The 20,104-nt window shown below is 48.1% G+C and overlaps 2 protein-coding genes across 3 annotated transcripts; one reads left to right on the top strand and one right to left on the bottom strand.

The window, feature by feature from the left end:
* Positions 1–256: 256 nt before the first annotated feature.
* Positions 257–18,113, bottom strand: LOC126869587 (43 kDa receptor-associated protein of the synapse homolog). Of its 2 annotated transcripts, none has more exons than XM_050626369.1 (10): positions 17,983–18,113; positions 4,236–4,452; positions 3,321–3,472; positions 2,386–2,532; positions 2,078–2,237; positions 1,783–1,983; positions 1,586–1,684; positions 1,286–1,477; positions 949–1,148; positions 257–860 (listed from the first exon to the last, which is right to left on the bottom strand). In XM_050626369.1, exons 1-10 carry the CDS (start codon positions 18,096–18,098, stop codon positions 653–655), a joined length of 1,692 nt encoding a protein of 563 aa, XP_050482326.1. In that variant the 5' UTR covers positions 18,099–18,113; the 3' UTR covers positions 257–652. The 2 variants fall into 2 exon arrangements, with proteins under 2 accessions (XP_050482326.1, XP_050482327.1); XM_050626370.1 differs by lacking the exon at positions 17,983–18,113 and adding an exon at positions 5,192–7,623.
* On the top strand, positions 9,923–17,701 carry LOC126869610 (myogenic-determination protein). Its single transcript, XM_050626413.1, has 5 exons — positions 9,923–10,973; positions 11,533–11,881; positions 11,969–12,142; positions 14,113–14,191; positions 17,022–17,701. The coding sequence occupies exons 1-5, from the start codon at positions 10,639–10,641 to the stop codon at positions 17,156–17,158; spliced, it is 1,074 nt and encodes a 357-aa protein (XP_050482370.1). The 5' UTR covers positions 9,923–10,638; the 3' UTR covers positions 17,159–17,701.
* Positions 18,114–20,104: the final 1,991 nt, after the last annotated feature.

Raw genomic sequence — 20,104 nt, 5'->3', positions numbered from 1 at the left:
GAACTAGACCAATGGGAAGATCATATCAAATTTTCTGTGTTTTTTTCGCTTGAATCAGCCGAAATAGGAACGTATCGCAATGCGAGTAGTGGTAAAATCGCCATCAAGAATGCGAAGGATATCGAGGCGCTTCTAGACTACGCGTGCATACGGTATTTATTACGCTAGTTATTTGCGCTCGATTATTTACTTTCAATAATTCGAATAATAATTTGAATGACGCAAAAAAGGGGAGAATTATATTAAAAAAGACGAATGAATTGAATGTGCATTTTTATTGCCATCAAGTCTTTTTGAATCGTGCTAATATTCTTTAAATTTCTTCATCCTAATTTAAACGTTGAACGATGATCCACGCGTTAAAGAACATTAAGTCTAATCGCTTAATTGGCAGACTGTGCAAGCTCGATACTCCGTATACCCGGAAAATTTGAAATATAATAGGGTAACGTGTATGCTCATATGCACCTTCGGGCTCGGGATATAGGAGTGGGCGCGCTTGCATTTGCGCATGCGTGTGTTCCTGCGTTTGCACTCGTGCGAAACGTTAGCGGTGAACGACGAACGTTGTCGAAGAGCGCGCGCGTTATCGAGCTGGAAAACGAAATCGCAAGTACTTAAGTAAGTAGATGCAATCAAGGTATCGCCAGGTTTAAACGCTGCTAGTGACGTGACAGTCGTCCAACGTGGCTAGACTGCTGGCTCTTAACGACGCCAGACTCAAGGAACTGTGATTCAAAGTATTCATGCCGTGAGGATCTTCGCAATGCAGGTACAATCGTGAACTAACGGACTTGTGACAGTCGGGGCACAGACGTTTCTTCTTTTTGTCGCGTCTCTTCAAGATATCGTACGCACACCTGTAAATGACACGGTTGCGGTCTAAATTAGTGAGAACGACTCGAACGAAAGGGAAGAAGGAAATTTACGTTTTCGATTTCGCTTCACCTGGCATGCAGTATATGGGAACAAGGCAGCGCTTCCAAGGAATCGGCTTCGAGGCCGAAAGGCTCGTTGCAGCCACCGCATCGCAATTCTAAATCTTCTTCCATTGCCGTGGCTAATCTCTCGTGATGAGCCTTCTGCTCTTCGTCTCCGAGAGAACCGTAAATTCGCGAGAGCCTCGATCTCACGGTTCTTACAAGGAACTACGTTCCAGAAAAAGGACGAGAACGGTGTGGCATATGGTGGGACGAGGGTTGGAACGGGAGTAGAAAAAAAAACGGAAGCGAGTTGATCAGTGAAAAGTAAAAGACCGAAGAGACAAGGATGGAAGATCTCTTACCTTCGCACCGACCGACCCAGCTACTTCGAGCAGCCTGGTGTTGAATTCGAGTGGACGACAGTTACATATTTTGTGTTGGAGTCGAAGAGCCTCGAGACACCTCGCGGCACCGTCCATAGCTTCCATTTGGCAGAGTCGATCTCCGGTCGCTGCCGCGGAACCCATCGCGCTCTCGTACTGTCGGAATGCTTTCTACGACCAATTCGATACGTAACACGCAACTATGTGTACCTATTCCGTTTGTTCACGTGGCAACAATAAATCGTTTTTCCGCTTTTCATACATTTTACGCGTACTTACATTTATGTCGGATTTTTTCCTATAAATATCTCCCATTATTCGTATACTTCTGGCGTAGCTAGCCTGATCCCCAGAAACAAGGGACAATCGCGTTGCCTCCTACGAGATAAAGAGCGAAAATTAGAATAGGATATCGGATAGACACACGGACGGTTGTGGATCGGAGAAGGTCAGGAAGATCAAGTTTTACCGCCTACCGAACAGTAATCGTGGGCGTCGCCGAGTTCTCCTTTTTTTCGAAGCGCCGCTGCCATTTGAAGGAGAGCCGCCCTATGATGTCGGGAGTTTAAGTCGCCTAGCTGCAAACTTCTCGATAGGTCGTACGCTCTAGCCGCGTACCTGGCGCTCTTGTCGGCGTCGTGTAATCTGGAGAACAGCTCTGACAATCCAACGTATACCTGCGAATCGATAAATACGGGGTACACAGAGACGCACGCACGTACAGACACACAAACATCTTGCGTCGTAGCTATCGAATTTCCAATTGCTTACCTGCAATTCCAACGACGGGTCCTGAATCGAGTGAGCAATTTTGTGAGCTCTCTGAAAAGCTTCCAAAGCTTTGCAAAATCCTGCTAATTCCAAGTGAACTCTGCCTACGGTCAGGTGAACCAATCCAGCAGTCGCGCACTGGTCGCATTCATTGTACAAGCTGCGAGGTAACGTACAGATAGAATAATATCGTTCGTATCCTCGTCGAGTCGACGAATCGATCAAACGACGAAAAAACTCGAGAATCGAAAGAGATTCAAAGGATTACTTATGGTACTTATAGCGAATACCAAGAAAGAGACGAGTACCTATGTCTGGCATAATCCAAGGCCCTATCGAGCGCGCCCAATCTTTCGTGCGCTCTTGCCAGATTTAAGTACGCTTCTGCCCGCATGTTCGGCGAATCCAACTCCTCGGAAATGCATAACTGTTTGTGCCCGAAGTCGATGCTATCTCTGAAATCATCATCAATGTGTACGATGAGGTATCGTTATCGCGCGTATCGTATCTACTCGTATTCTACTCGATCAAGGTCGAGAGTTCCATTCGCGGAACGCGTAAGAGAAACGGAAGGAAGATCGTAAGTGGCGGGAGATGGAAGTGCGCCGAATGCCCTTTTAGCGGAGAACGAGCGTAACGAGCATCCAAGAGCAATAGCGAACAATTTGGTTGGTCGAATGGCTGGATTTTTTCTCGCATCTGGCTTCTGGCGTTTCGTCTCTCGCTTCCGGAGAGACCAACGAAACAGCTTGATTTCCATGTCAAGGATTTTCGAACGTTTTCGAAGTATCGCTACGACTTACCAACTAAATACCGTCTCTTGTTTACAGACTCTCTATTAAGCTCTTTTCTCTTCCTGGTTCGTAGTTACAAGGCTGACGTAAAGCTACAAGGCTGACAGTGCCTCTCCATAACGGTGAAGTGGGTTGAACAGCCTGGATAACGGGTGCCTTTCGGCGAAACAACCCGACTCGTTTCCCTCTTTTCATTCATCTTTCCTCCTTCTCGTCCGACTCTCGTTCTTCCTCCCTCTTTCCCTGCTCTCTCGTTTCCCACCCCCGTTTCCATTTACTTCGATATCGGTACTACTCGTTCGGAATGCAGGGCGTATTTCGACTCGAATAACATACAACGAAACGTTTCGGAACAACGTTCGAAACGTTCGAAGGAAGAAGAGAGACACTAGCGTTATAGAAGGTAGGTCGAAGCGTGGAAGCATTCCGTTCGATCTTTAAATACGTACCTATACTTGCCCCAATCCATATAGGCTTGATACAGATAGCCGAGAAGAGCGAACTTATCCTCTCGTTGCCTGATGTTCTTCAATGCACCCCTCCATTTGCGAACGGCAGCCTGCTGTTTGTGAGCGCGATACAGCTTCAAGCCTTGTTCCACCTGAAACAAGCGAATTCATCGCGGAATGCGGAAATTCGTATTCGTTTGGCGGAGTAACGGTTATTCGCGGCTGCGCTCGCACCATCACCGGAAACAAAATCGTTCGCGTTACGCGTTCCAAGCTCCGTTTCGTTGTAGCGTCGCGCGTAACATCGCTAAGCTAAAGCGACGAGGGAGAAGGTCGTATCGATTCGGCCTTGAACTTCCTCCACCGGTGGTTTAAGATCCGCCGATCCCGTGTAACATAAATAGCGCACGGTCGACCTCGACGATACCGGAGGGAGCAAAGCGATCAGACTGCAACGCGGCAACGTGTAAACGCAACGCGACTAACACGCTCGACGAGTTTAAGCGTTTTAAGCGTTTTTCCGATCAACCGGAAACCCTTTCCTTCCTGACTTATTTCTCCCCTTTCTCCGCTGTCACCTCTCTTTCCCTCCTCATCTCCTCTCTTCTCTTTGCTTCGCTTCGCTTCCGTTCTATGGCCGTTGCAATCGCGCGATCGTTGGATACACGTAGCAAGGATGCGAGAACACGAATATACACGGATCGATTTTACGGCTAGCGTGACTGGCGATCACCGTCGCGTGCACCTCGTTCGCGTTCTCGACAATGACCGTGAGCGAGAGATTGGCAGAAGGGGCCAAAGGGACATGCAGATAGGAGGGAAAGGGGAGAAGAAAGAGGCGACGGTCGCGTGGCGGTCTCGAATAGCGATAAAAAGTCGCGGTCGCCCGGAGATAGAAAATTTGCGATGTTTTACCCGTCTCCGAGCCATGTGCTGGTCCAAGCGACGTCTGCAGCCTATCAGACATTCCCAGAGACCAGAGCCGGACCTGCCGTTCTGGTAATGGCCGTTTCCGTTCGAATTCTGATGACGATAGTCGTCTTCGGTGAATTCGCAGACGTCCAGCGGATGCCGCGACCCGTCCGGACTTCCCAGCAGAGCGGTTGCGGAGAGTTGATGACTGGCCGGTCCGCTGTAAATTTCCAGCAACGATTCAGAGCGTCGTTCAACTCGTCGAGCGTATCGTTGTTTTTCGATTCGCGGACCGAGCGTACGACCGCGTCGAGATCGAGGATCGTGCCTCTGTCACGCGGTTACCGGAGACAGTTTGGCGTCGTTCCAGCCATCGTGTCTCGATTTTCTTACCGCCAACGCCTATCTACGTTTCGGATCAACGTACCACTGCATTGCGACCCTTAGCCCTTTTTATCCTCCAGCTACTACTATCTTGGAACGCGATCGCGATTGCATCGTCGGCCGAACAAAGTCGACGTACGAGCGTACGACGTATCTCATTGACGCGACGCGACGCGACGCTTCCCCATTGGTTGTAGCAGCCGCAGCAGAACAACAACAACAACAACAACAACAGCAGCAGCAGCAGCAACAACAACAGTTACGGTTACGGCGGTTGTCAGCGTTGAAGAAGCGCGCGTGTCCGATCGCGAAATTCCGTTTGCCAGCTTGAGACGAACGACCTGTGTGCTAGTCACCGTGGGCGAGGCACCTGTGACCTCTTTTCCTGACCTATATACCAACTTGCCGAGTACCGCCGCGGTACGCGACAATTGCCCCTCCCCTCCCCTTCCGTTCCGTTTCCTTCCGCGTTTCGACTCTCCGGAGAGAAAGCCGAAACCTATTTCGAGCGAGCAAACGAACCGTTTACTCGTACTTGCCGTTCAAACGAGTTTTTCGCCCGGGTCGATACTTGCCCGAGGTAATCTCTCGAAGAGACAGATTCCCACGACATGATTGCTTTTGTTTTTCCTCGTTATTTCGTCCTCCGGTATGGATGTTCCGATACTCTCAGACAACAAGAGCATATCAACTTCCCCCGTCGGCAGCGGCATTGCTCCGACGATGCTCGCGAGTCGTCGTCCCGAAACGGCACAACATATCCCTCTCGTTACGTCGTACCGACGCTCGATGTGCCATCACGAGTGTACGTCTCGTCGCCTCGACTCTTTCGGTCTCGCGAGTCGTTCGGATCTCGATTCGACGAAACGTTCGAGGAAGGAAATCCACGGCTGGTCGGCGTCGGTGCCGATCAAACAGAAATTAGAGCGATGTTTTGAGGTAGCTTCTTTTAGTGACGCATCCGTTATACTTGAGTTTGGACGAGTTGTTTTTGCGTGTCGACGGAGTAAATTACATTCGCGCGATTCGGAAAAATAGAGTTTCTGCTTTCGCGAGTCTTTGTACTTGCGTTTAATTGAGCATCGCGCGTGAGAGCTCGCTTTCCGAGAGTTTGTCCAGAAGGAAATGAAAGAACTTTACGGTAACGACCAGAGAGGAAAGGATGGATAGATGGAGGATAGAGAGAGAGAGAGAGAGAGAGAGGGAGAGGGAGAGAAAGAGAGGGGAGTGGAGAGGGGAGAGTGGTAAAGGGAAAGAACAGAGGAAAGGAAGAGAGATTGAAACGAGAAGAATTAGGCCACAGGGGTGGGTGGTAAGTATCGCGGAATGGGATGTATTCGACGAGTGCCAGGAATCGAGCCACGCATAAAGGGACCGACTATCAAGCGGTAAATAATTAACGTTCTGGCAATTTATCTTCAATTCGATTATCTTCGTACGGCCCGATCGACCATATCTTACCCATCGAACGATATCTCGGAAAGTCGCGACTCTCGCGCTTTTCTATACTATATACTTGACTCTTTGTGTTTCGCACGCTTCCAGCGTTCCGCGTCTTACTTCCCCTTCTATTCGAACTGATTATCGTTAAACGCATAACATTCTATAATCTTTAATGTAGTAACGAGACATGTACATAGATAGATTGACGCGCGCCGCTGATCTTCGCGTACGTACTCGCGTCTGAGTGCTTGTGAGAACCGAAGCACGCGTTGTGTATGTGTGTGTATAATATATATATATATATATATGTATGTATAGATACGTAACAACTATTTGGTATCGAACACAATGGTACTAAAGATAAAGCTAGAACACGACCGAAAAGGTTCGGTCGTAACGCGTCGCGTTGTTAACTCGTTCGTTTCATCGTCCGAGAACGTCGCGTCGTGTCACTTGCTCGATCTCGATCGACGACGCGCGATGCGTCGCAACGAGCTACGTAATCGACACGGCGTATTTCTTTTACGATGATCAGGTTCTTTCGTTACAGTTTTCCTCAGGTGATTTTCCGATCATCGGTTCGTTCGTTTCTTTTCTTCATTTTTCGTCATCTTCGGTCTCGTCCTGCAAAGGCCGATCGAAAGTTGGTCGTACGCACGCACGCGCACTCACACACACGCACTCACATGCGACTCGAAACTTCAGACAGTCGAAATGGCAAAAGATTCGCGCGGGACCGAAGATTATTCGTCTTATTCGCGGCGATCGACGCTGTGACGCCTACCACGACGCAGTCACGAGTTTGGTAAACGCAATTCCGATACCGATCGTCGTATCAAGGGAAAACTCAAAGCGGCTCTGGATCAAAGCATCGAACGAAAGACTTCGAAACGAAGGAGCCGATTTGAGATCGTAACGGTAACCGTAATGGCGACCGAGATCGGTAGAGAGAAGGTAGCCGTCGACGACGATTTTTAGCGCCGATTCGGGGACGAGGAGAACTTGGCTTTCGAATTTGCCGCTCGTTCCAAACCGAAAGGTCGTACGCGTTCGGGATCGAAACGCGTTCTGCGGCGTTTCGGTTTCGTAAAATCGGTAGCGGCAACGATCTCGCCCGATTCAACACGGTCTCCAGATGTATCGTAGTCCGACACGGTTTTTCCCCGTGTTCCCGACCGAATCTCCCTCTTATTCTCCTTCGCGACTTGTCTCGTTCCTTCTTCTGCGTTTTTCTCGTCGCTCGTCACACGCCACTCTCGCCACCTCTTCTTTCTTATTTCTCCCTCTTGTTGGCTCGTCTCGTGTCGTGTCGTCACGCAATCTCGAGAGGTATCTGTTGGACGATCTCGAGCAGCGTCGAGAGCGCGCGTCGCGCTTTACATCGACGTACGAGATGCTCCGAGGAGCTCGGAAACTCGGTCGAATCGTTCCGGATCAGGACCGGATCCGTCGTTCGACCGTTCCCGAACTGTCGGGATGATATCGTCCTCCCGTCGTTACCTCGTGTACGCGATCGCCTTCTCGCGAAAATCAACCGGCAATGGTCGGGGTAGAACTGTCGCGCCCGAGCCGCAGCAGCCCGCAACACACGACCCGACCGATTCTCTCTTCTCCTTCCCAACCACCTCTCACCCCTTCGCGAACCCCTCGCAAAATCCCTCTTCTCTCCTCTCTCTCTCTTCTTCCACCCCCGACCTGTCCTCTCTTCTCCTCTCTTCTCCTCTCAACCCCTCCGCTTTCTATCCGCCTCTCACCAACACTCCCCGCCGTTGCTCACCTCACCTCGCCTCACCCCTCTGCCACGCTTTCCAACACCACCCTACCCTCTTCGCCTCGCCACCCTCGCACTGTGCTCTCGCTGTTCTCCTCGCCTCCTGCCGCATCGCCCTGCCACGTTTTACCTCGCCTCTCCTTTCCACCGATCATTGCCATTCCCTCCTGCAACCCCCTGTTCTATTCTGTCCTCTTTCTCTTCCTCTACATGGGTACATATGCACACACACATACACACACGTATACTAATGCGCGATAAAGCACACGGGAACGGAATCTCTTCCGTATCCGGCAACGGCCCATCCCTACGTGCTTTCCGTTCTTCCACCTTCGTTGTAGCTACCAACAATTCCTATCCGACCTTCCCCTCTCGTAACTAGAGATTCGTCGCGCGTTTCGACGGTTCACCGAATCGACCTTTCATTCGATTCCTTTCTCGGGATACGCGGACAGAACGAACCGACGTGAATCGCACGAAAAATCTGCTTCTGCTCGCTCGAAGAAAGGAGCCGAAACACACGAATGAGAAGATATGAAATCGCGCGCGCGCGCGCTCGCCAATCTTCCAACTTGACCCGCGTTTTCCTAAAAATGGGCGAGGCATTGCCCTTTCCTGAACTTTCAGCTTTGCCGGATGAGATATCCCAGCCAACCGAATCCTGAAAGGAGAAGAGAGTGACCCGTTTTTCGTCTCGCTTCTCCCATCCGGATCGTTTGCCTTGCGCGCGATTCTCCCTCTTCGTTTTCGACACGATCGTCTCCGAGTCGTTCCGAGATTCCACGAGAACCGTGCCGTTCACGGGGGTGCGATACAGCACTACCACCCCTGCTACGCGTGTCAAACTTTCTCTTCGTGCTTAGCTACTTAACTATCCACATACGCACGCACGCACGCACGCACGCACACACACACACACACACGTGTTACCTCGACTCGGATACGCGTCTCTAGACGCGTCTGCGTCGGACGCCCTTACCCGCCACGGTCATCGAAATCACTCGTCGTTCCCACCGATCGTATTGGATCGATAGCGAATCGACCGAGAAGATTAAAATTTTCGTGTTCTCGCGAAAAGGAAACATTTTTTCAGACAATAGGTCGTTGGTCTATGGTCGAGAACGCGACGAAATCGAGACGCTCTTCTGCGTTGTCTCGTCCGTTTTGAATCGTTACGATACCTCGCGATCCTGTTTTATAAAATGTCGCCTGTAACTCGCGCGGTCCCTCGCCGCGATGTCGTTTCGCTATCTAGGTAAAGAGGTTACCGGTTCAAGGTCGATCCTAGTCATTCGTAGAATGTAGCTAGCGCGTTCGTGTTCGCTGCGTCGCTCTCGCCACCGACTCCAAAGTTTCCGTTTCTTTTCCTCTTTCTCGACCTTCGAACGGTCGATCGTTCGTTCTCGTCGATTCTTTTGCTTCTCTTCTATTACACGCGAATTAATTTCTCGTTGTTCGTTTCGAGGAGTTCTCTGGACTCTGAAGAAGCTTTATTCGTTCGATACGCTCGAAGTAGTTCGAGGGGAGGAGAAAGTCGATCGCGTCCGTCGCGTCGCCTCGCGATGTTTATACCGTATTAACGGTAAGCTGCACTTTGAATTCCAAGCAGGGTCAAAGTGTGGTAATTTCAGTGGACGATTCGATCGACGAGAAGATTCGATGATGGAGCACGCGCAACGAAATTTGAGAAAGTTGGATCGAGTTGGAGGCGAGCTATGTTTCGCGCGACTATAAAGCAACGTCGAGCAGCGGAGATTCCGGCGTTGCGACGCCGATCGCGAACAGGAGGATGGATCGTCGAGAGGAAAGCGACGATGGAGGCAGCGATTGGCGACGCGAGAACGAGTTCGGATGGAAAATGGAAAGATTCGAAACGCGGTATCGGCGGTTAAACCACACCCCGACGTGACGAGATTTGACCAGCCATTAGATGCGAGTAGGGAAAGAGAAGAGGCGGGACGATGCTGCTCGATCCCGGAGAATTTACACGGTCTCTAATTGGTCCGTTTCTCGTCGAAAATAATCCATCTGGGTGTAACCAGCTGCTAAACGTAGCTCGTAAAGTGTTCGAACGGTGTTGGCTAGGCGTGTGGGTTTTGGCGGTCGTAGAACGTGGTCCGATGCGTACGCGCGAGTGCGAGTGCGAGTGCGAGCGTGAACGCGAACGTGGTCGCTTACGATCGGCCGCTACGAGAGTCGACGAGAGAAAAGCTTTCGGGCGGCATTCGCGCACGTTTCAGGGCCACCCGCCGGATCCCGGTAAGCCCGCCGCGCCGCTTCCATTTTTACACGGACTTTACTTACGTCTCTGACTCGTCGAAATTTCCTATCGTTTCGAAATTTTCGATCGTCCATCGTCGATCGACGTTTCTTCGACGACGCGTTCGCTCTTTTCGTTCACTTGCGTATTCTCGCGTTACCATTTGCCCGAGAATCGGACGATTCGAACGATCTAGTGACCGCTAGGTCGATCGAACGACCGATCGATCGATCGTTCGATAGACAGACAGGTAGATCGTCGATGAAAACGGGAATGGAAGCCGGAACGTGGCCGTTGCTCGCGACGATCGCGATCGTTTCTCGCGACACGTGGTGCTCGACGTGAGAATCCGATCGTATCGCGAGTTACAGTTTTGCGGTGGCAAAAGTGGAGAGACGTGTTTCGAGGAACGACGTCTCGTCGGAAAGAACGAAAGGGAAAGGAAGAGGTGGGAAGGGAGGAGGAGAAAGAAGCGAAAGAAGAAGAGAAAGAAAGGGAGAAAGAACGCGTGAGCAAAAGCTTCGTATCGACGTGGTTCGCGAGAAACGATGACTCTCGTGACAGACACGGTGTCTTACGCGTGTCAACCGGTCGGTAGACAGTCTTACGACGACGTTTACCGTCACCATCACCTCCAACTTCGACATCATCATCATCATCACCTTCATCGTTACTATCACCATCGGCATCACTATCACTATTATCATCATCACCACCATCATCGCCGGCGACGAGGAGCGTACGCATCCACCGATGATCCATCGATCGAGTGCCTGCAAGGATACCTGTCCGTGGGAAACGTGGACGAAGAAGCGAGAAATCGAGTGGTCGAAACAGGCGAAACCGACTCCGCGTTAGGATCGGCCAGCTCTGACCGTTATCGGTACGATAACCGCATCGTGTTCACCGATTCGAGTTCGACGATTGTCGTTCCCTCTTCCCTTCTGCCATCTTTTTTTCTTTCCTTTCTTTCGAGATTCGAGCGAAACTCACAGCGTAGCGTCGCTCGTCGTTATAATTCGAGATTAAACGCGTCGACGGTTTTATCGCGTGTCAAACCATTTTCACCTCGTATTTCGCGTTCCGTTTAACCGCGTTTACCATCTTGAATCTATCGTCGTACCGACGATGCTCCCCTGGCTCTCGTGTTGTCAACCACCTGGAACGATTCCAATTGGGAACAACGTTCTCCGTGAAACGCGGTCCGGTCGCGTCTATCGAGCAGCGTGACGCGACGATATTTCCTAATTATTCGACTCGTTCCCTCGCTTGTAAAAGCCAAGCAAGAAGAAAGAAAGAAAGAAAGAAAGAAAGAAAGAAAGGAAGGAAGGAAGGGAGGAAGGAAGGAAGGAAGGAAGGAAGGAAGGAAGGAAGGAAAAAAGAAAGAAAGAGAGAAGGCAAAGTAGAGACGAAAAGAGTAAAAATTTATGATGGGTCGACAGGTCGCGAGCATCGCGGTACGCGGTGGACTCGGACGACGCGTCGTCCGTTGTATCGGTGGATGCTTCGGCCGATCTCGAGTCCGGTTCCGTCGAGGCCGAGGAGAGCAACGAGGGTAACGAGTCGAACGAACCGATCGAACCCAACGAATCGAACGAAAGAAGCAACGAGTCGAACGAGAACGAGCACGTGCCTCATCCTCACGTGGCACTGGACACCGCTGACACCACCGCCTCGACGCACGGACCACGTCGGTGTCTGCTCTGGGCTTGCAAAGCCTGCAAGAAGAAGACTGTGACCGTCGATCGAAGAAAAGCTGCTACATTGCGGGAAAGAAGGCGCTTGAGAAAGGTTAGCCGAAATAGAATACGTTCGAATAGAATACGAGAATCGCGTGCCGGATCGATCTCCTCTCCGATCGATAGGTCTGCGTTTCAGGTGAACGAGGCGTTCGAAGTTTTGAAAAGGAGGACGAGCAACAATCCCAATCAACGATTACCGAAAGTAGAAATTCTACGGAACGCGATCGAGTACATCGAAGGTTTGGAAGCGTTGCTGCAGAGCAACAGATCCTCCGTAGCTCAGGGTCGCGGTTCGACTAACGATACGCCGGTAAGTATCGAAGGAGCCGATCGATCGTGCCCTAAAGATATTTTTCCTAAAGCTTACTACTCACGACTACGTAGGTTGCGTTCCTCGCATCGGTTTTCATATCGGCCGAAGCTACTCGTATTTCGTATTCGGTCGAAACAGAGAGAACGAATTCGACCGAATAATTTTTCAAGAACGAGCACAGTCGACCACGTGTCGTACACGTGTTCGTGACGCACTCGCACGAACGTTAAGTTTCGCGCTTAGACATCTTTTTGCGACATCCGGAACGACAAAATAATCGTTGGTGCGTCGTATCTTGTTTATACTTTTCCGTAGTAGTTTTGATCTATTTAACGACGAATTGGCAAGATACGGCGACCAGGAAACCGAACAGGCAGCCTGATGAAGTTTAACAAGTTACGAATAAAACAACCCGACTGGTTGGGCGAAAAGCGCACGAACTGTCGCGTCGTAGCTCGTTGCACGGTCTTTGAAACGCAGAGCCAACGAGCCAACTACTTCGGGATTCTTCTCGAGGGGATTATACAATGAAATATATTTTCCTGGTATTTCGTATCGTGCAAACCGGTCGTCTCGTATCCTCGCTAAATATAAGCTCGATTCTGCGCATCGATTCGTGCCACGTTAGCGCACGCTTTTCTTCCATTCCACATGAAACGAAAGTTACTTTGCGCTCCGCTCCAGACCGAATGAAAAATCATCCTAACCGTCGTAGTAAACGCAATAGGTGTAATATACAAGAGGACTGAAAATGACAGGATACGAGCACGAGACAAACGAACGATCGGACCAACGGCTACTTGAAACGATCGTACAGAAGATGAAAAGTGTCGTTGTACAGGTTGCGAAGAAAGAGAGAAATGGTCAAAAAATTCGTAGCGTGTAAATTAGGCAGCGAACGATCGTCGATCGCGACCTGTTTTCGTGTTTTCGAAAGACTTAGAGATAAAGGCTTAGAGATAAATTCGAGATTTTATATGCTCGAGAAATTCGACTTTAAAAAGAAGACAACTTGTATCGACCTCCGACATCGAGGACGCGAAGCCATCTTCCAGAGCAAACATCGTGCTTATTTAAAGCAGCCGTTTCACACGCGAGCACCAGGCGGTTAACGTATCCTACTTTACGATAAAAGCTCCTCGATTTCACTTTGCGTTTCATCTCAACGAGCATCCCGTCGCGTCGTGTTGTGTCGTTCGTCACAAGTTTCATCGCGTTGATCTCTCCCAAAAAGTCGCAGTCGTTTTCTCTCCCGTTGTCCAAACTCGTACCGCTGAAAAAATCGCTCGCGTTTCTTTCTCTTTTATCCTCGGTTTCCATCGTGGTCGCGTTAAAAAATAATCTGGAAAACGTATTTCCCTCTTCGCAGAAATATATTCCCGCAGCAAGTACACCTAGTTTCGTTGATAGCAGCTTCTCGTAACGAGCTACGAACGCGCGTCGATAAACGTACGAACGTACTTATGTACTTACGTTCTTGCGCACTTATGTACGTACGCGCGTACGCACGCATATACGCACTCGCGATACCAAGCGATGGACAGTGCAGCGACGAACTGCCTTTACTCTAAGAATAGTTGGCCGCGACGACGCATATAGATACACCGAAACAGATAAAATGTATACATGGTGTTTAGCGTTTGACAGAGAGAGGAGAAACTTACGCGAGAAAGAAAGTCGCGAACACGTTCACCGGCGACTTATTCGACGAAATTTTACCTTTCTTTTCGATTGCTCGTTGTCATCGATAATTTACGTTCGTCGAACTTGCTCCGAACTTGGTTCAACGTTTTCCGTTTCTCGATCTTCAAAAGTCGCTACATGGCGAGCTGATCGTTCGTAGCTGACGCGATATTCGTACGATGGAATCAAACGTTTCCTAAGTAGACGCGTATTTCGCCATTTTATCGTAATTCGCTATCGTCGCTAAAGCCGATAATCGCAACAGCTGGCTTCGTTATTTGCAGGGTGCAACTTCCCCGCGATACGTGACGGAAAGGCTGAGACAGTTCTCGGACCCTCTGGCGAGGTTTCAACCCATCAACGGTGAGTGAGATTCTATCCACGAAACGGTAATTTTCGTTCGCGACGCCACGTTGAAACGCTGAAACGTTGAAACGTTAAAGCACGTGGAAAGGGAGGAGGAAGCGACTATTAAGGAGCGTGCGACCCATCGACCGGCTTCTCTAGTTTGCGCTCAACGATTCCAAAATGGTAGATCGTGCGTGTTATACCGGTATTTTTAAGTAGATTAATGCTTGACACGAGACGGAGCATTAAGCAGATCGGTATTAATGAGTTTTGTCACCCTTGAGTGACACTCCGTTTCTATTCGGTTACACTCGCTGCTATAGATAGCCCACCCGTGAGTTTCCGAGGAGATGCAACGTCCTCCCGTCCCTACAGTCCGATACAGTCGACCGCTCGCGTCTCGCTCGCGTCTCCCTCGCGGGTCGCGTTACTCGCGACAGTCTACAAGCCACGCGCCACGCGTCATGGTTCACGGTGCATCGTGCATCCTACACCCTACTTACTTACACCTCTAGCCGGCAACGAAATCGAGAAATACACGCGCGCGCTTCCATACATCCTCCTCGGCTGCTATCGTTCGATGCTCAACCCCGTTTCCTAGCTATTTTCGCGTCCGATATTCTACCAGATTTCCCTGTTTTTCCGACCTGCCGAATACACGGCGGAATTAATTGGCCCAGATTCCCAAAATAGACCACCGGTCTCATCTCCGCTTTCGCGCAAATCTGCGCTACGCGAATCTCCTCGCGAACAAATCGAACGGAAACTGTTTGTCTCGAGGCATCACGTTCGAGAACGACAACGAAGGAAAATCGGGGATATTCGCGTGCGTATCTACTTATGCCAATTCGATGGCGCCGTCGGCTAAACGAATCCCTTTGCGAGCCAAAAAGAGCAGCTCGCGCAACCCTGCTATTTCGATCGTTGAAATAACTCGAGATTAATTAGCGTTAATGAATATCTGACTATTGCGTACCGTGAAACATAATTCAAGTCACCAGGAAGAAGAATGCGTTCGTTTGCTCGAAGACGAGTCGCAAGATCGGCGAACGTACGAGCAAACGAGCACCCGTATACACGCGTACATGAAATCATGTCTTGTATTTAGCGTCGAATCGCGAGATTTCTTCGTCACGGTTCTTTTCCCCCTTCTTTCGACCGTCGTAGTAACGATGACTTGCAACCGTTTGGAAGAAACAGGTGACGAGGGAAGGAGCAAGACACGGAGAGAAGGAAATGGTGGCAGTTGAATTTCGTGGCACGAGTTTCTCGTTAAACGAAACAGTCTATAATTCACGATCACACCGCGACGCATTCGCCAAGTCGCAGTCGTCCACGAACCAAGGAAAAAAGAGCTGCGAGCTCCTCGGTAGGAATAGGCATCGTTGCAACGACGAGAAACAAGTTCCTCTCTGTGAACGTGAAGGGTACCGATGCCAAGAGATTTATCGAACCGTATCCCACTAATGCGGATCCTGATTATTTCGATCAATGTCCCAAGATTCCGTTACGCTACGTAACAAATCATATTTCACAACTTTTAACCGAACGAGTTTCCAACATTTCACGAAATTTCTAATATTCTTTGGAAACTCCTTTGGGAAATCGTCGTACCACTGCCGTCATTTTTTTCTCGTTAGTCGCTATTAGCAACGATACGATACGATCGCGTCACCGCGCTGAAACGCGTGTACATACATTTTCTTCCGATCGATCTGTGCTGATAACCGCGAATCGTCGTACACAGCGCACGCAAGTAGTCTCAGTCTGTAAGCAACTACGTTACCGATTTGGTGGATCGTCGAACGATAAGAAAATTCAAGTCGCCTCAAAGTGCCATATATTGCCACGGTACATTAGTATGACGCATCGTCGCCGGACCATCCTTTTGCCAACGGAACGGTCGTTTAAGCGCGGCGGAAGCTGCGTCCAAAATACATACTTTGCCACATCCAGAATTCTCTCGAAAATTTCCTTGTCTCCGCTTGTTTCGCGCTTTTCTCTACTCTCCTTTCACATTTTCCACCCAACTTCTACATCTTGTCTCGCTGTCGTCCATCCGCGTCTTCCGTTTTCCCTTCCAAACTACGCGTCTATCTCTTGCCTCTTTCCCCTTGTCGATTTCCATTCCCAGTTATTCCTTTATTCTTCGATATTTGCCGCTTCTACCATTTCCTTGTTTTTTCCAGTTCGACGAAAGCAACTTTGTTCGACGAATTCGCTAGTGCACGATACGATCCAAAGCGTTGCGATCCAAAGCGTTACGATCGAAAACAAAGAGCGTCTTTACCGAGGGACGTTCAATGTTCGCGAAGGGCTTCTGACGTCGTTGTCGCGTTTCTCGCTAATGGGACCAAGTGAAAGGTTCCTTGTGTTTCTCTTTACCGTCGAAAAAACACAAGCAACGGTTTGGGCCGCCGCTGCGTAATGGTAAGGACGAATCGGGCGAACTGCGAGCGAATCGGTGCTCTTTGAAGACCGCCAGGGATGTAATTAAGCCGTTTCGCTTTCAGCTTTCGCACGACTTTTCCTTCTCTTTTTCTGATCGGTACATCCTCATCGCTTTCAACGAGAGGATCTCATTTTTGACTCGGTTTTCTCCAATAACGCGTAATTATACCGTTAATAATACCGGTCACGTGCGTCGTCACGTGCCGTTGTTACGTTCGATGTTTGCGTAGACTTACGGTTAATTCGATTAACTCGCAAACCGAAAGCTTCTACCTTTAGCAATCTTGCGAGCATGTTTATAAGATAAGAAAGCGTTAGATAATAATTTGTGCAAAGTGATCAGCGACGAAGTGACATGAGTGATTAGCGCCGGTTCGTTTGTGTCTTTCGACAGGATTCGAGGGAACGGTGGAACCGCAATCGTCCCAGCTCAGTGGAAGCAGCTTGGATCGCCTCAACATGATCGTCCAGAGCATCAACGGACCGACTCACGGGGCCACCGACGCGCTTCGATATCCTTCGCAGCAGTGACACACAACGGTGTGTTACAGATACAGGTGTTCCAAAGGAATCATCGATTTTTCTCAATTCACTGTTCCTGGAACCACCGTTGAACGCATCATCGTGTGGATATATCAAGTTCCTAAAATGCATCGGCTTAAACGTATGCTCCTCTCTGTAATATCGCTCAACGATCGTTTTATTCGAGATAGTTTCGTTATCAAACGAGTTCTTTCAAGTGAAATATTTACATACGCGCTATCCTTCGACTATTTTCTGCCGATCGTGTAATTGAATCGTAATCGAAATAACTTATCTGCATCGCTTCGAATCGATCTTATTCGATACAGCGACAGCGCGTACTACTAATTATCTCTCTGTATATAAATATACATGTATACGTATATATACATAAGCACGTGTATGCAGACAATACATATACATATTCATATACATACATAAATACATTGATACATACAAATTTATAAATGCGCACAATAATAAAATATATCGGGATACGTGAAACTAAATCTTGCAAAAGATATGCGCGCTCTTGTTTAAGCTGCCTCCGTATTTTATCGTGTTTTATTTATTATACTTTCCCTTCTGTTTCGTGCACATCATCCATTTAATTTATCGTTGCATTTTTTTATCGATGACCACGCAACCATTGCAATATTGTAGCCAACGATTATAGGAGCGTTCGAAACATTTATCGACCCTTGGCGTTTCGAATGGTAAGCGGGAAACCAAAAAACGGCTATTCCCCTCCACACTCAACCGAAGATACGCACGTGCATCTGCTTTGCAACTACTAAATACATAAGTATATGTACACATATGTAAGTACTTACATAGTAGAAAGACAGACGTTGCTAACGCTCGATTTCGTTCGGACGACGACAAAGTGTAACCGTAAACGTAAACACGGTCTATGTATTATATAGACACGTATTCCTCTTGGCTTCATCTCGCTTTCTTTCTTTCAACGATATGGTTCTTCGCCCAAGGAGACAGCTTGAGTCTTACTCGATTTATGAATGCGCCTTTGAAAACCAACGGTCGGCACGACCAAAAGATCTAGCTCCGGAAACCAGAGACTACTTTTAACCAGATAAATTGGGAGTCTTGGAAAATCTAGACTATCAACGTGTTCCCTCTGTCGCGATATCGGCACGTACTCAAAACATCCTGTAAAACGCATCCCTCGAGACACGCATCTACACATCTGTCCTCTCCTTCTTTGGTATTCCCCCTTGTTTTCCCATGAACGGAAACTTTAAAGACTACCGCCACACATTATCGTGCTGTGCCATACCGTACCGAGACACCATTCTGCTCGGACAAGAATCTTTCAGATTTTTCCTTTCTTCTACCATTTCCTCCTCAAATCCCAAACGCATAAAATCATACGCCATCTGCCGCATGCTCTTTCGTCAAAAATTTCCATTCCATTTTGATTCGTCCCTGGCAAACGACGACTGTTCCTCGTTACAGAATGTTTCTTTTCCCATAAATTGTCATACATTTTTGAAACGCCTGTAATATAGGAAAAATAATAAAATACAATTCTACAAGGACTACAAGCTCATTTTGAATTTTAACCTTTGGTAACAATGAATCTCTGTAATTAAGAGAAAAGAGAGAAAACACTGGGGTACTGGGGTTACCCAACATTAGCCGAAAATATCCATGTCGCGGGAGTAAGAATAGTTGAGGACGACATAAATATTTTTGGAGTTACTGACCCGTCAAAACTCTCCGTACTTTGAGCAAAGCATATATCTTCCGAATGTCTCTTTGAATACTGGTCGCTCCTCCGTCGAAACCGAAGGAATTACAACAAGCGGCGCGGAAACGGTAAAGTGATACAACAATCGCGATAGAAAACATATGCCTCCCTTATGGCGGAACATACTTACATACATCTCTGACGAAATTCGCACTATGCTTAAAATTAACTGCAGTGACACGAGCTTCTTGCAAATTCTAATTCACCGTTAATGAAATAAACGTGCTGTATATTTTACTTGAGGACACAATCCACGTACATCTATCGCGATACGACAGGCAAGTAGTCGATACTCTTGTCGCCATCTGACGATAAGAGAACAAGCATTCATTCTCGAAACGTAGATTTCGAGGCACAGGCTCGGACTCGATGTACCGCAATTTTTTTATCATCCGGTTATACGCACAGGTGTGATAATTTCCCTGGATGAGGTGAGTCAGGCTCTCATCAATTGGAAAATGTTTCTCAAATAAAGCGCTTCGATCGATGTGTTAATTTTCATAGTGCGGCGCGGCCTTACGTCTCCAGTCTGCAATACTACCGTGTCTGCAACTGAACTCTATTCTATCATGTAAATCTACATCTATTTCAATATTTTTTTGTATCACACGAAATATTGTATGTATACTCTAAATGAATTACGAAAAGTTATGGAAAGCACTTTATATTCTTTACTTTCAGTGTATACAGTTAATGTTTCCACCAAAGGATGGCGTTAAATGCAAGAGTCTAGCAAATCGATTGTAGCGCTATGACAGTTTCCAGTTTTTCAGATCTGCGTATACGACCGTGGTTCAGACGCTGGAACTACGTAACCATTGTCGTAATAATATTTTCGTAATAATAAGGTATAAAACAGGACATTTTGCGGATGAAATACAGAATTCTATATTTTCTCAACATATATTGTACACCAACCATATTATGATACAACTGATTGAAACCTATTATGTTTCTTAATGTTTTCCAATTTTAATGCGTTCCAACTGCTGATATTTCCCGACATTTTTGAGACTATTAATTTAATAATAAGATTTTAATAATGCAATAATAATTTCTAAATGAAACCCATATACGTTCAATATGCAAATAGACTAGCTACAATTTAAAGAAAAATGGTGAAAATTTTTTTAATTTTCAAGCATAATATGTTAGCCAAAGAGTTGTAGGATAGAAATGTATTA

Source organism: Bombus huntii, chromosome 9 (genome assembly GCF_024542735.1).
Source record: "Bombus huntii isolate Logan2020A chromosome 9, iyBomHunt1.1, whole genome shotgun sequence".
Lineage (NCBI taxonomy): Eukaryota > Metazoa > Arthropoda > Insecta > Hymenoptera > Apidae > Bombus > Bombus huntii.
The sequence above is the reverse complement of the archived record's forward strand: the minus strand, read 5'-3'. Positions and strand labels throughout refer to the sequence as shown.

Coding starts and splice junctions, on each gene's coding strand:
- LOC126869587 (XM_050626369.1), bottom strand. CDS start 18,098: ATGAAGCCAAGAGGAATACGTGTCTATATAATACATAGACCGTGTTTA. Junction 4,453..17,982: donor AACGTCTGTCTTTCTACTAT/GTAAGTACTTAC, acceptor GGAAATTTACAG/CGGACCGGCCAGTCATCAAC. Junction 861..948: donor TCCCATATACTGCATGCCAG/GTGAAGCGAAAT, acceptor TGTCATTTACAG/GTGTGCGTACGATATCTTGA.
- LOC126869610 (XM_050626413.1), top strand. CDS start 10,639: ATGACTCTCGTGACAGACACGGTGTCTTACGCGTGTCAACCGGTCGGT. Junction 10,974..11,532: donor GCCAGCTCTGACCGTTATCG/GTACGATAACCG, acceptor ATGGGTCGACAG/GTCGCGAGCATCGCGGTACG. Junction 12,143..14,112: donor GTTCGACTAACGATACGCCG/GTAAGTATCGAA, acceptor CGTTATTTGCAG/GGTGCAACTTCCCCGCGATA.